We start from the raw sequence: 13,726 nt of genomic DNA, 5'->3' as shown, positions 1-13,726 counted from the left end.
TGTTGTCGTTGCGTGAATGTTGTAGGTACAAGAGATTGAGATGCTTCTCCTTCTTGTCATTGGTAAGCCGCAGAGAAAAGACCTGTCTATTTTCGATGCTGTATACGTTGATCAACATCGCGTTCAACCGTTCGAATTTCGTAATGTCTTTTAATGTCATTGGAAATTCGATACCCATGAGATTTAATACTGCGGTGTAATGCGGGTATGATGATTCCCGATTTACATGTCTTTCTACGGGGTACAGAGCGGCGACCACCGACCACGCGATATATGCATTGTCCGTTCGAACAAACACTGATCACCGCTCGTTTCGTCGCTATTTCTCGTGGCACTTCGATGTGACATCCCGCGTGCATTGGATTATGCTTATTCACATTCACCACCAAATTGAGGATTCGCGACAATGTCTACCCGCTGTCGCGTTCCTGGAATTCTTCGAACGATGTTAGGATAGGCTCGACGATGTGTCGCTTGTACCATTCGCGCAACGATATATCTCGCTGTTCTTTGTATTTATGCTCTTATTAGCACGTTTATCCTTCGTCGCAAACTCGCCGTTGAACGCGGTGTTCACTTTTACACTGCCGTGTCTTTCTACAGCGTCTCGCACTCGCTCGAGCACTACATTGCCAGCGTCTTCTAAAAACCGCCGCGGCTCGATGTGATTAGAGTTTATCACCTGTCAATATACGACTCTCAAACGTGGCGTCGATCTCTCGCCAGATAAGATCGTTCGTTGCCACTCGCGTATTCGCCACCAATGTACACGAAACGTCGCTCCAATTCCAATTTTGCATCCGCGAGTCGCGCAATCCTCACCACCGCGGATTGTCTGTATCCAATGGCGATGCGCGGACGCTTGACAGAACAAAACTCTTCGAGCTGCTCGATGCATTCGTCGCATCGTTGCAGCCACGAGAAACACTCCACCAGAGTAGCGACTTGGCCGCACTGTTCCATCAATTCGTGTTCCACTCGCTCGTGATTTTCTATGTTTTTTTTTAATGTGTGCAAAGTGGGCACATGCTGCACGAGAATATAATGTACAAAAGTCTGCAATTCGTGCACGACCTGCCGTCTAGCCCTATCTCATGCATCCTGTGATGCATTCCTCCATCGATAATGTCAGCTATACGAATCATACATGATGTGCATGGTTAAAGAACCACCCGTTGTATAATAATTGTGAATCACACAGTGCTTAGTACGAGCATTGAATGTTCGAATTTCTGGAGACAACACGAATTTTTCTATGCGATTCATACTCACTCATATCACTTGCACATCCACTATCGTCGGATAGCATTTCTTCGTCGGATAGCATTTCTTCGTCGGACGACTCTTGATCCATTATATTCTCAAAGTCTACTTCCACTTCACAGAACACTTCGTCTCTAATATTCGCGAACTGTTCCTCATCCACATTTCTAATATATTCTGCTATGTCCTCAATGTTACTGATATTCTCGAACTCTACATCGTCCATTATGTCCTCAAATTCTATTTCCATTGCTTCAAATAACTTGTCTGCACCATCCATGTCCTCAACGTCTGCATGATGTCAGCTATACTTTTCGCATTACACTTATTGCAATTCGGTAATCTTTAAAAACGCCAACTGAGTTGCCGCGCGCTTATGACCTATTATTTATTCTATTTGCGACTTCTTTGTCCCTTTGTCTACCCTCTCTATTGGGTTGCAGCATTGGCGACATGTCGCCAATCTCTTCTTACAAAAAAATATCATTGTCTCTCTCTTAACGCATTGCGACGTGTCACCCGATCTCACGGTTCTTCCTAGATAAATATCATTATCGGCGCTTCTGACCTTGAAAGAAAGAACTGTGAGAATGCAATATGATTTCATCATCTACTCCTCATTGATGACGCTTTATGTAGCAGTTGATACATCGATGATGTGCCATCGATCTTCTAGACAAAAGTCTACGTTAGTACCGCGACGCATTTTGGGATGGGTGTGTGGTGGCGGCAGTAATCCCGCAACGCATTTTTGGGATAGACGCGGAGTTCGCGGCGGCGGCCCGAAATGCACTTTATAGTAGACGCGGGGTCCGCAGCGGCGGCGTTGATACTGGTGCCTGCGGTGGGGTGTGGGATGGTGACGATGGCGGCAACGTCTGCGGCGGTGGGGTGTTGGGTGGCGGCGGTGGCGGCGGTTCCAATAATAAGTAACATTACATCATGGCAGCATGTATCATCATATCAGTAAACACATAGCGCCCGGGACTTCCCCGCGCCTCCCCTTCCTTCCCCGCGCCACCCCTCCTTTCCCCGCGCCACCCCTCCTTTCCCCGCGCCACCCCTTCTTTCCCCGCGCCTCCCCTTTTTTCCCCGCGCCTACCAGTACTCCCCGCGCCTACCAGTACTCCCCGCGCCTTCCCCCTGCGTCTACGAGTACCCCCCGCGCCCCCCCTCTCAGAGGACCTGTGTTAGAACCGCCACTATTATACTATTCAATGTCTCTTGACTTCAGTATGGGACCCTTTTTCCTTTCTTGAAGACCTTTCCCAAGGCTTTCAAACGATCGGAAATAATAGATTGAACACAATTTAATGTTTCTGCAAGTTGTTTTGCGTTTGACATGGGTCTTTATTCATCAATGCCTGCAATGCTTCGTCTTCGAATGCTCTTGGCCGTCTAGAACGCTCTTTGTCCTCCACATCAAAATCATCACTTTTAAAACGTCGAAACCATTCTCTGCATGTTTTATCCGAAAGAGCACTATTATCATAAACTTCTACAAGCATTCGATGAGCTTCAGCAGCAGTTTTTTTCCATATGAAGCAAAAGATTAATACTTCGCTCAAATGATGCTTATTTGACTCAAATTTCGGCATTTTGCAATAAGAAACAATGTTATTGATGCGAACGTTTACCTTTATATACTGAATTTTATTGATAGATGGTAAAAGTAAAAAATTAAGCTTGATTTAGATATTAGAGTTATCAACAGTTCTAACTATAGCTACTCGCTGCTAAAAGGACAAAACTTTCCGATTGACCTAATAAACGTTTTTACAAATTATTACTGCAAATATATGTCTAATGACAGATAAATATTAAATTAATAACAATTAAATGTTAAATGAATATTTTTTGAAAGTAAATGTTTATAAAATTATTATTGCAAATGAACTGTTGACAAATAAATATTAAATTAATGATGAATAAATATTGAATAAACGATTTTTAATATTATTACTACAAATAAATTATTATAAAGAAACATAAATGTTAAATAAACGCTAAATAAACATTAAATAAATATTTCTTACAATTTCGTATTACTAATAAATAACAAATGTAAAAAAAATATATAATTAATTTAATAAAGATTTTTGTCTACAATAAACTGGACAAAATGTATAATTAATAAGAAATAAATATTTAAAAAATATTTTCCAAACATTGTCTGCTGATTGGGATGATTCTTAGCTCTACTTTTTTCGAATTCAATAATTTAATTTTCAAACAAATCTTTGCCTATGGGATCTTTTCTGTCTTCTATCTTAACCAACTGCGTAATATTAGATTTAGAAAATGAAATTTTTAAAACCTTGACCTTGTCTATTCTATTTTACTATCACTACATAGCATTATATTAGCTGCTAAAAAAGATCAAATTGAAACAATTTTTTGCACTTTGAATTCGTACCACAAAAGAATTCAATTTACCGCTGAATATAGCGATAATGAAGGCATTAAAGTCTTGGATGTTAAAGTAATGATTAATAATGACACGATTATATTTGATAATTATAAAAAGCCTACAAATTCAGGCAGGTACTTAAATTTTAATTTCAATCATTTGATTGAATATAAAAATGATGTAATTATTGAACAATTAGACAGAATTTTATTTCTTGCACATCCAAAATTTCACAAAAAGATACTTATTCATTAATCTACACCTTTTTAAATAATGGATATCCAAATGGAACTTCTTTTTTCCATTATCAATAGAATAAGAGCGTTGTCACGTAAAAAGAATTTCAATAACATAAAAATTCGTAACGATGTTTCCATCTCTGATTCCATTAAAAATAAAAAGCTTTTTTGTTGTATACTTTAGAAATGTTTCAGAAAAATTTAAAATTATAACACATAAATTCAACTTTAATACTGCTTATAAATTATACTTATTATAAATTATACTGCTTATATCATACTTATGAATTCTTTAAACCTTTCTATAAAACTGGAAAAGATAAATTAAAAAAAGAAGACCGTTCAAATGTTGTCTATCAAATAAATTGTTCTGATTGCAATACGTCTTATGTTGGTCAGACTAAACGGAAATTGAACATTCGGCTGAAAGAATAAAAAGATGACATAAGAAAATTTTCTATTGCAGTTTTCGTGGTCTCCCAACATCAATTAGAACACAATCACAAAATTAACTTGAATAATACAAAAATTCTAGACTCAGAAATATCTTATTATAAAAGAATGATATCAAAGATAATACACATAAAGAAACAAGATTTTGTATTAAATAAGCAGAGTGACACATTATGTTTTCCTGATATTTTTATACTCATAATTAAAAAATTTCCCCTTCACTATATCATCCCCTCCTAATATTTTCCCTTTCTTTTTCCCTCATTACATATAAATATCGTTTCGAAACGCTGACAATGTCACTATAATTACGAACTTTCTTACTTAACAATGAGATTGGAAATAAGACTGTTTATGCTAGATACAGATTACTTTAAATACGAAGCGTCACTACGGTCTGAATGTAAGTTCCGGGTTCAATTCCCAGCCGAGGCAATATTTTTCGCAAGTTTAGACAATTTTTTTAATAAGTTTATTACAATTTTTTAAGATTAAATTTGAGAAATTTGAAGGGATTATTAATATTTCAGATTGATTGCGTTGAAAATCCGACATATCAGCACGCAATTATAATTTCTTACTTAATATTCGTACCGACATAAAATTCTTTCGTCTTCGTGAATATTCTTTATCAAATAACAGCGCATTGCAGCAGTGTAATTGATCGTATTGTGGTAATACGTAATAAGTTTTTATAATTAAGTCATCTAATAAATTAAATTAAAATAATAATTTATTTAAATTTGTTGTCTGAATTTTGCAATCCCGCTATTAACATTACAGCGATTGAGAAATAAGATTTAAGCTCATATGTCAAAAGGAATCAGAATAATTTTCGGATGTTCATTTCCACATCTTAGCGTTTTATTATTTAACATCTCGTATTTCTTTTATTATGCTGATGATAGCCAGGACTTGACTGAAATATTTACATTTTAAATATATGACTTTGGCAAAAAACATCTTGCGTATGTGCTCCTTTTTATTTATGTTTTACAAAAATTTGTCATCTTGAAAGTATTCACTGTCTTGCAGTGTCATTCTATATTAATAAAATAGTGAAAATTATATATTCTTCTTTGCACGCGATTTGTAATTGCAGAAATACAAAAATTATTATTTTTTGACATAGATTATAAAGGATTTAAAATGAATTTTAGAAAAAAAGTACGTCTTAAGATGAAAATAAATGATTCTATTAAAAATTTATGTACATTCTTAGAGAAACTCATTATATGTATATATCTTGAATTTCAAAACTTCTGAAATGATGATTTTGAAAAAATATATCAAGAAAAAATTTTTATACTTACATCATACATATGCTGCTCGTGTGGGCCGTCCTACGAATTCGCGACTTAATATATATTGGCTTAGACGTTTCCTTTTCTAGTTCGAAAACTATAGCGAGTATCTCAAAATGGTATAAGAATTTTTTATTCCCTTTGATCCATTCTCCGCCCCCAATGTAGCCTCGACTCATCTTAAGAGACACTCTGTATATTTTAATTCAAATCTCTAAGCATATTAAATACACCTGCAAATTAAATATTAAATATTTATTGAAATAAAATAAAAATTTTATTAGTTTTTGTAATTATAATAGATTACTTAATACGATGTATGAATACAAATTACAAAATGTATGTAAAACACAGTTATTATTACGCAGTAGATGTAATTAAAAATGTTTAATTAATTTCTCTAACAAATGGAAGAGTTCTGATTTTTTTATAATTTTCTTAGTAATTGATTATGTATATTTTTTAAGATTTTTTAAAAATTATATAATTAATTATAGTTACTTTATATACACACAACGTACTAATAATACCTAATATTTTCTTTTTTCATGAGAGATAGATAAAATTAACTACAACTTTTTCATTTATCTAATTTACATAGCAATTATAATAAAAATTGGTCTTGCTATCTATTACTCCCCCTCTTCCCCTCCCTCCCTTCCCCTCTCTCTATCTCCCTCCCTCCCTCGCCCTCTCCCTCCCTCCCCCGCTATCCCCCTCCCGCCCTTTCTCTCGCTATCCCCCTCCCTTACCCTCCTTCTTCCCCCTATCCTACTTCCTCCTTTTCTCTCTTCCTCCCCCTTCTCTCTTGTTTATTATAATTATAATTATTTTTTCCACAGGTTGTGCTGTTTTGTATGCTGTACATCATCGGGTTATGTCATTGCAGTGATCTTCCATCAAAAACTGAAGTCGAAAGCTCGATCAATCGAACGATTGATGAAGTCGAAAGATTGATTCGCCAAAATTCTACTTTACCATATCTCACCAGACATGAGATTATTGACATTCTTTTTAATATTACATCCAAAAATCTTGAGACATACGAGAACAAAAGTACAATGGAAGAAGCGAGAAAAATCTACCAAAAAGCTTTAATGGTAGTTTTGCCTTATAACGCAGAAGATTCCAAAGAGAACATCAAGGATTTACATATCAAACCGCCAATAGTTCAAATAATTGCGGATCCTTTTCCCAATCTGGAAAACTTTGAAGCTGGAAGAGTAAGAGAGCAAGACTGGAAGAATAAGAAATTAGAAACAAATATACTCGTGCAAGAAATGTATACACAACATGATAAAAAAAAACAATCTCTCGAAAATTTTGTAGTAACATATGCTCCAAAGGAAAACTTAAATGAAGAACACACACACAACCCTGAACAAACACAATTATATAGAAATCACAAAGAAACGTATTCGGAAGCGTCTACAAAGATACCTGTGAAAGAGACATTAAATGATTCAGCGCCAATCAAATTTAGCTTCAATCTGGAAAATCTGCAAAAAAGAGAGAGAGAGCAACCGACCATTGCTGAAAAACAAATAACTACCACTAGACAACCAATGTTTCAAGAATCTTCATTGAGAGAGATCAAAAACAAAGAAGTTTATGTAGTATATAGTACCGGTGCAACAAAAACAATCCCCCCACGAACAGTAGAGACGAAAAAGCATATATCAATGTTTAATTTGGAACCTCTCTCTTCTGAAAGAGAAAAAGAAATGATATCTCGTCCTTTAAAATATAATGAAAATGTTTTATCTATCGACCAATGGCGATATAACGCACCAATAACACAGAGAGAGAGAGAAAGTACCACAATGTTAACAAAACTTGATGAAACAGATACGCTTTTTAAAAGAATTCGCGACAAGCAACAGCTTTTTCCAATTGTTACTACACAAATGCCATTAGAAAATATAGCGCCGACTAACAAAATTAAGTACATTCCAAACAGTTCAAAGATAACATCCGAAAAAATACAAATCGTGAATGCTGAATCAGCTCCCATCTTCGTGACACCAATGCCCTTCTCTTCTCCTTTACCTTCTTCTTCTTCTTCTTCCACTTTGCCGGCGCGTGAGAGAGAGAAATTAAAATATAATTCCACTTATATATACAATTTAAACTCTGGAGATTTTCGCAAAATTACGACAACAATGCGTCCAGAAGTAATGGAATTGCTTGCTTCAATTGGACTTCGACCGGAAAATGCTACAAATGTAGAAGATGTATTTAGAAAGAGTAATCAAGATTTAGAGATAAAATCCCGAATTCCTAATAGTAACGGTTTAGTCTATACTTCTCTCTCTAGTCTGACAACTGTGCGCAATTCATTACCGATAAATGCTCAAAACACCTTCGAGAATCCTGTTTTAGAGATCGGAAAAGGCATGAACAATCTAACACCTGATGTACAATTACTTTTCCAAAAATTTGGTTTACAAACATCTAATGTAACAACAACATCGTCCCCGCTTTTGAAGACCAGTAACACAAACTCTTATACCAACTTTAAACCTTTGCCAACATTTAAGATAAAAAACGGAGATATGAAAGAATTTTTAGCAAAATTCGGACTTGATGTTAGCGACAACAGACAGAAAAAGGCCATGTCGATATCAACAGAACGCCCATCATTGATCGAAGTCGTTCCAGATAATATGAGGCAGATTCTAGAGAACATAGGCCTCATATCTCGCAAGACATCAGGAACAATATCAAAGATGGAGAATATGGAACCAACAAAAATGACTCAGTTTCACGTGTTCAAACCTCACGAAGTCCATGTAAAGGATGAAGGGGAGAGAATGAAGATTAACGAACTTTTAGACAAAATTAGATTAGTCCAGGAAGGAAAAGCAAGCGCAACGGACGTACGAAAAGTAGCCGATAATCTGCTTGCTACTACAAAAACTTTAAAGGATGGGCCGGATCCGCTAAGTCTAGAAGAGATGATTAAAACTTATAATGTAAACGTAAAAAATGAAATAAAAAGACAACAGAATCTGAAAGAAACCATTGAAACTACTACCAACGACGATCGAGCTCTTTCGGCGCCTACTGGTAAAAAGAGATTTATGATATCCCTTTTGGGTTTCCCAATTTGAAATTCTAGGTTGGATGAATTTAGAGTTTAATAAGGATCTAACACATGTTAATCAACATAAGGAATAAGATTATGCAATTAAATCAACCAAATTATTTTTGGAGATGCCATTACTAAATACTTTCAGTTACTTATACTTTCAGTGTAATTTTCTCTAGCTTGAAAGTTTTTATGGTTTTTTATATAAAGCTAAATAAAACTGCAGATTAACATTTTATGATAAATTCGGAATTGCATCTTTCAGTATGCAAACTAAACGATGTTCATTAAAGAGGATTTTTGCACAAAGTTTTTTCCTTACACATATGTTTCTGTCATAGGCACCGGCAGAATTACTAACAGAGAGGTGCATCCAAAAGAATTCAAATTTGAGCGCCAACTGTAATAATTTTTCTACTGGAAGTGTGTAAATGAAAATTCGAAATGTCCATACACGTGCAAACGATAAGCAATCGAATGAGCCATAGAAATTTATTCTTTTTAATATTGGGTGGTTAACTTCACAATGGTAATGTAACAAACGAAGAACATAGTATAGAAAAGGCCGTTTTTTGCCCACTAACGGAAAAGTATAAAACATAGTGAATTTTATAGATTTCGACCTGCTGAATACAGTGGTATTATTAGTTTTCATTGAAAATGCGGGGAACATCGTCATTTTTCAAATTAAAGTCCTATATTTCACCCTCTCTGTAATACATGATTTTCAATACGTGGATTATTTCATGTAAAACTTATTAATATGCGAAAGTTCTTAATATTGTTAAATGGAAATCTAATAAATAAGATGAATTGAAAATAAAGGATCCAAAATGGCGGATGCCATTTGGCCATTTTTTGCTGTCGCCAACTGCTTTCTATAAATCGCTCTCAATCGGGTCCAGGAACAACGAGAATGGAAAAATCCAATTGTGTTGACGTTACAGACACCGATTAAATGGACACATGAAAAAATACTAAAACATATAAAAAAATACAAATCACAAAAAAAACAAAAAAAAAACAAAAAATACATATAACACAAAAAAAGAGGGGACAGAAAACCGTTACGTCCACAGAGAGGGTGAAATATAGAGCTTTAACTTGAAAAATGACGATGTTCCCCGCATTTTCAATGAAAACTAATAGCACCATCGTGTTCAGCAGGTCGAAATCTATAAGATTCACTATATTTTACACTTTTTCGTTAATGGGCAAAAATGGCCTTTTCTATGTTCTTTGGACATGCAACAACCAACTCAAGTTTTAATATTGATATTTTTAAAATGTATTTCTCATAGTTTTATTTTACAAATATTAGTTACCTAACATTTGCATTGAGTTTTTTGTTCAATTAGAAAAGTTGTATATTATATAATTTTATATTACATTTGTATTTTATATTTGTATTTGTATTTATTATATTGCAACTTCTTTTTTTTTATAGATTTTCTTATTTTTCATTTATTTCATAAGGGGGCGCTACGCAACCCTTTGCACTCCCCTCGTGGCGTCCATAGTTACTATCAACTAAATATACAACTTTCATCCTGCGTGCTTGCCTTTGAAAATATACGCGTTGTATTGTTGTTGCACGTGAATATTAGATGCATATACTCATACGCAAACCGGTTTGTAACTCAATGTCATCATTATCGCTACCAATCACGCAATGGATACGCGAAAAAACTTATTATTTATTTCCTTTGGAGTTTTTTCTTTGGATAGTTTCTTCTTCCATAATATATAGCTGCGCTGCGATAAATTAAATGGAGAAAATACAATAGAGGGAGAAGAGAAAAGTGCTCTTTATTGTAATCTTTATCAAAGATGAATTTAGAATATTTATTAGGTCATTTAAAAGTATCCGCGGTTTTTTGTTCAATTTTTGAATGAAAAAACCGCGGATACTTTTTAAATGACCCAATATTTTCATTGTGCTAACTCGAGTGTTATTTGCAATTTCAACTTCTTTATTATGTATACACCTTTATATAAAATTTTCCTCATTAATTTTCGATTTTTTCCTCTTAAAATAATTTTATGATTTTATTATTTTTATATGTATATATAATGATAAAATTTTTTAATACTCTCAGCTTTGCTAAGAATATTCAAAACTTTTTGTACTATGCTACATATATCTTTTAATTATCTTTCATATTTTTTACTTTTTTTTTTATAAAAATTTAATTTTTCACAATATTTAATTTTTTCTTAAATTATTTCAGCTTATTCCTTATGTTGACAATAATATTCGCGGAAATACATTTATTAAAATTTTTAATAGCATTTTTAGTCATTTTAGTATCATATGATTGTCACATTTATTATTATAGAGAACATAAAAAATTTTCTCAGAGATAATATCACATAAAATAAATAAAATGGCAATTGAACACCAATTCACCAAAAATCTTGTCGGCAGAATCTGCAAACGTTTCCTCGACAACAATGACGACTATGGCCACAATCCCGACGACTTCAGATTCCACAAAAGATGATTCAAACTTCCGTGATACATTAACACCAACTGTAGAGTCATTGACATCTGCAAATACAAATCTTGCAGCATTGGAAGAATCCTTTGGTGGCACTACACGGGCACCAGATCCTGTTCTGCCAACCAAACGAAGGAATGGCCTATATTTTCTCTTGGACTGGAATACCTTCCTTGAGGTCGGTGATGAAGAGAACGAGAAAGTAAATCTAAGATTTGAGCCAAAAGTTGGTGACAGAACGAGATTTTTGCCAGTCAGCGTGCCTTAATTTATAATAATATATAACTTTTGATGAAATATTATTAGGTGTTGGAATTAATTCGTAGCGTTTTTAATGAAAGAATGTTATTTATTTCACATGAGCATTAAAAAATACATTAATGAAAGTACTTCCCATCACTTGTAAAACGCTACGAATTAATTCCAACACCTAATATTTCTGAAGAACGTTAATTTAACTTATATATTCTAATGTTTATAATCTTTAGATATTAAACATATATATATATATATATATATATATATATATGCATACATACACACCACAAACACACACACACACACACACACACAACTGTTTTTATTTTTTTATTTTATTAAAATTATCGTAATCTAAAAATTATATACTTTGATGATTAATTTAATTTCCTTTTATGATTTTATCAAATTTTCTTAAAAATAAATTAATTGAAATAAAATGTAATTACATACAAATACACGTTATGGTACGGTTATTAGAAAGTTAGCATTATTTATACGTAGTAATTTGAATATGTTATTTGAAGACTTCATATATGCCGACCTATGTAAAATTATTTTTACAGAAAAAAAATTAATAAATTATGCGATTGATTAGATTATATAATGTGCATAAACTGTTTATATAGTGACTTTATTAAAAGTGTAAGACATAAAAATATAATAAGTATTACAAATATACAAGATTTTGTAAATAAAAATAACATAAATATAATAAAATAGAAAATTTTGATAAATATTAATGAAAAATTATTTTTTTATATTAATATTGTAAAGAAAATATATTAATATGCTCGATACAAGAATTTATTAAGAAAAACAAGTTTTGTATTTATTTTACTAATAACAGCTATACATTATTATTGCATATATAATATTTTTAATAGTACCAATTGTTAAAAGCATAAAGTATTACTAAAGTATTACTAAAGTTTCTGCGATTTTTTGCTTAAAAAACTTATTTATCTCGATATCAAAAGCAAAAAATATAATCCAAGTATTTGCCTTCGCTAGCTATACATTTTTCCCATTTTTGTGGATTCCACGATGATAGAACGATTGGTATTTTGAAGCAATCCATTCATCGATCCATTTTCGCACATCCTCGTAATTTCTGAAGTGTGTAAATCGTACTATATCAATCGGATCAAGTAATAGTCTGAATGAGCTGGTGAAGTCGTTGAATAAGTCTGGTGAATACGTTGGGTGCGAGAGAACTTCCCACTCGAACTCCATCAGTGTTTCCTTGACGGCTTTTGCAACGTGTTGTTGTGCAAAAGCATAACTTTGTGTTGTCGATTGCTGACTACTGCCTTTTTTCCAATCATGCTTCATTTAAACGGTTCATTTATAATTGATATCGATCCCCCGTGATACTTTCGTTCGGTTTGAGTAGCTCGTAGTAAACGACGCCTTGCATATCCCACCAAATACAGAGAATTACTTTGTGGCCATGGATATTTCGCTTTGGTGTAGATGTTGATGGTTAGTTAGGGTCTACCCATGACTTTTTGCGTTTGGGATTATTAAAATAGATACACTTTTCATCGCTAGTTACAATGCGCCACAAAAAAACTTTTTTTTCTGTCTGGCGAGCAGAGAAATAGAGATATTTAAGTGATTTTATTCGCAATGACATTTTCGGTTAATTCGTATGGTATCCATTTTCTTCCCTTTCGAATCTTTCCCATTGTATATGACGTTTGGAAACTATCGGAGCAACATTTAATTGCTGCAGACAATTCTGGGAACGTTTGAACTGAGTTTTCGTCCAATAATGCTTGCAATTCGGTCAAACCTTTTCGATTGATCTGAGCGTTGTTTATCATTCACATCATAATTATCACTCTTAAATCGTTGAAACCATTCTTGGCATGTTCTTTCCGATGAAGCACAATTGCCATAAGCTTCGACAAGCAATTTATGAGCTGCAGCTGCAGTTTTTTTCAAATCAAAATAATGAAGCAGCACATGTCGAAAAAATAACTTATCATGTACCACGTTTAATAACAAAAAAAATAACACTGTTCGCTTAAATGAATCTTTTCGCACTGAATTTTATTGGCAAATGTCTAAAATGCAGCCAACTTTAGATGTCAAAGTAAATTACACCTACAACTAATGTCATCTAAATGTGAATCGCAGAAACTAAGCTTGGTATCTAATATTTTTCTAAATCATATTATATTTTTCTCTACATTGTACTG

General features: G+C 33.4%; 1 protein-coding gene across 4 annotated transcripts in view; it reads left to right on the top strand.

Moving 5' to 3' along the window:
- The window catches only part of LOC105154619 (uncharacterized), an 84,224-nt gene extending 70,745 nt beyond the window's left edge, over positions 1–13,479 (top strand). For all 4 annotated transcript variants that reach the window (XM_087414498.1, XM_087414499.1, XM_011070270.2 and 1 more), the window contains 2 exons: positions 6,512–8,738; positions 11,189–13,479. In XM_087414498.1, the coding sequence (XP_087270624.1) occupies positions 6,512–8,738; positions 11,189–11,529 (2,568 nt within the window). In that variant the 3' untranslated portion in view covers positions 11,530–13,479. The remainder of the gene's footprint in view (positions 1–6,511; positions 8,739–11,188) is intronic.
- The last annotated feature ends 247 nt before the right edge of the window (positions 13,480–13,726 follow it).

This window comes from Acromyrmex echinatior, chromosome 16, assembly GCF_024713525.1.
Source record: "Acromyrmex echinatior isolate Ae372 chromosome 16, ASM2471352v2, whole genome shotgun sequence".
In the NCBI taxonomy this organism is placed as follows: Eukaryota; Metazoa; Arthropoda; class Insecta; order Hymenoptera; family Formicidae; genus Acromyrmex; species Acromyrmex echinatior.
Note: the sequence above shows the minus strand (reverse complement) of the source record. Positions and strands in the feature narration are given on the sequence as shown.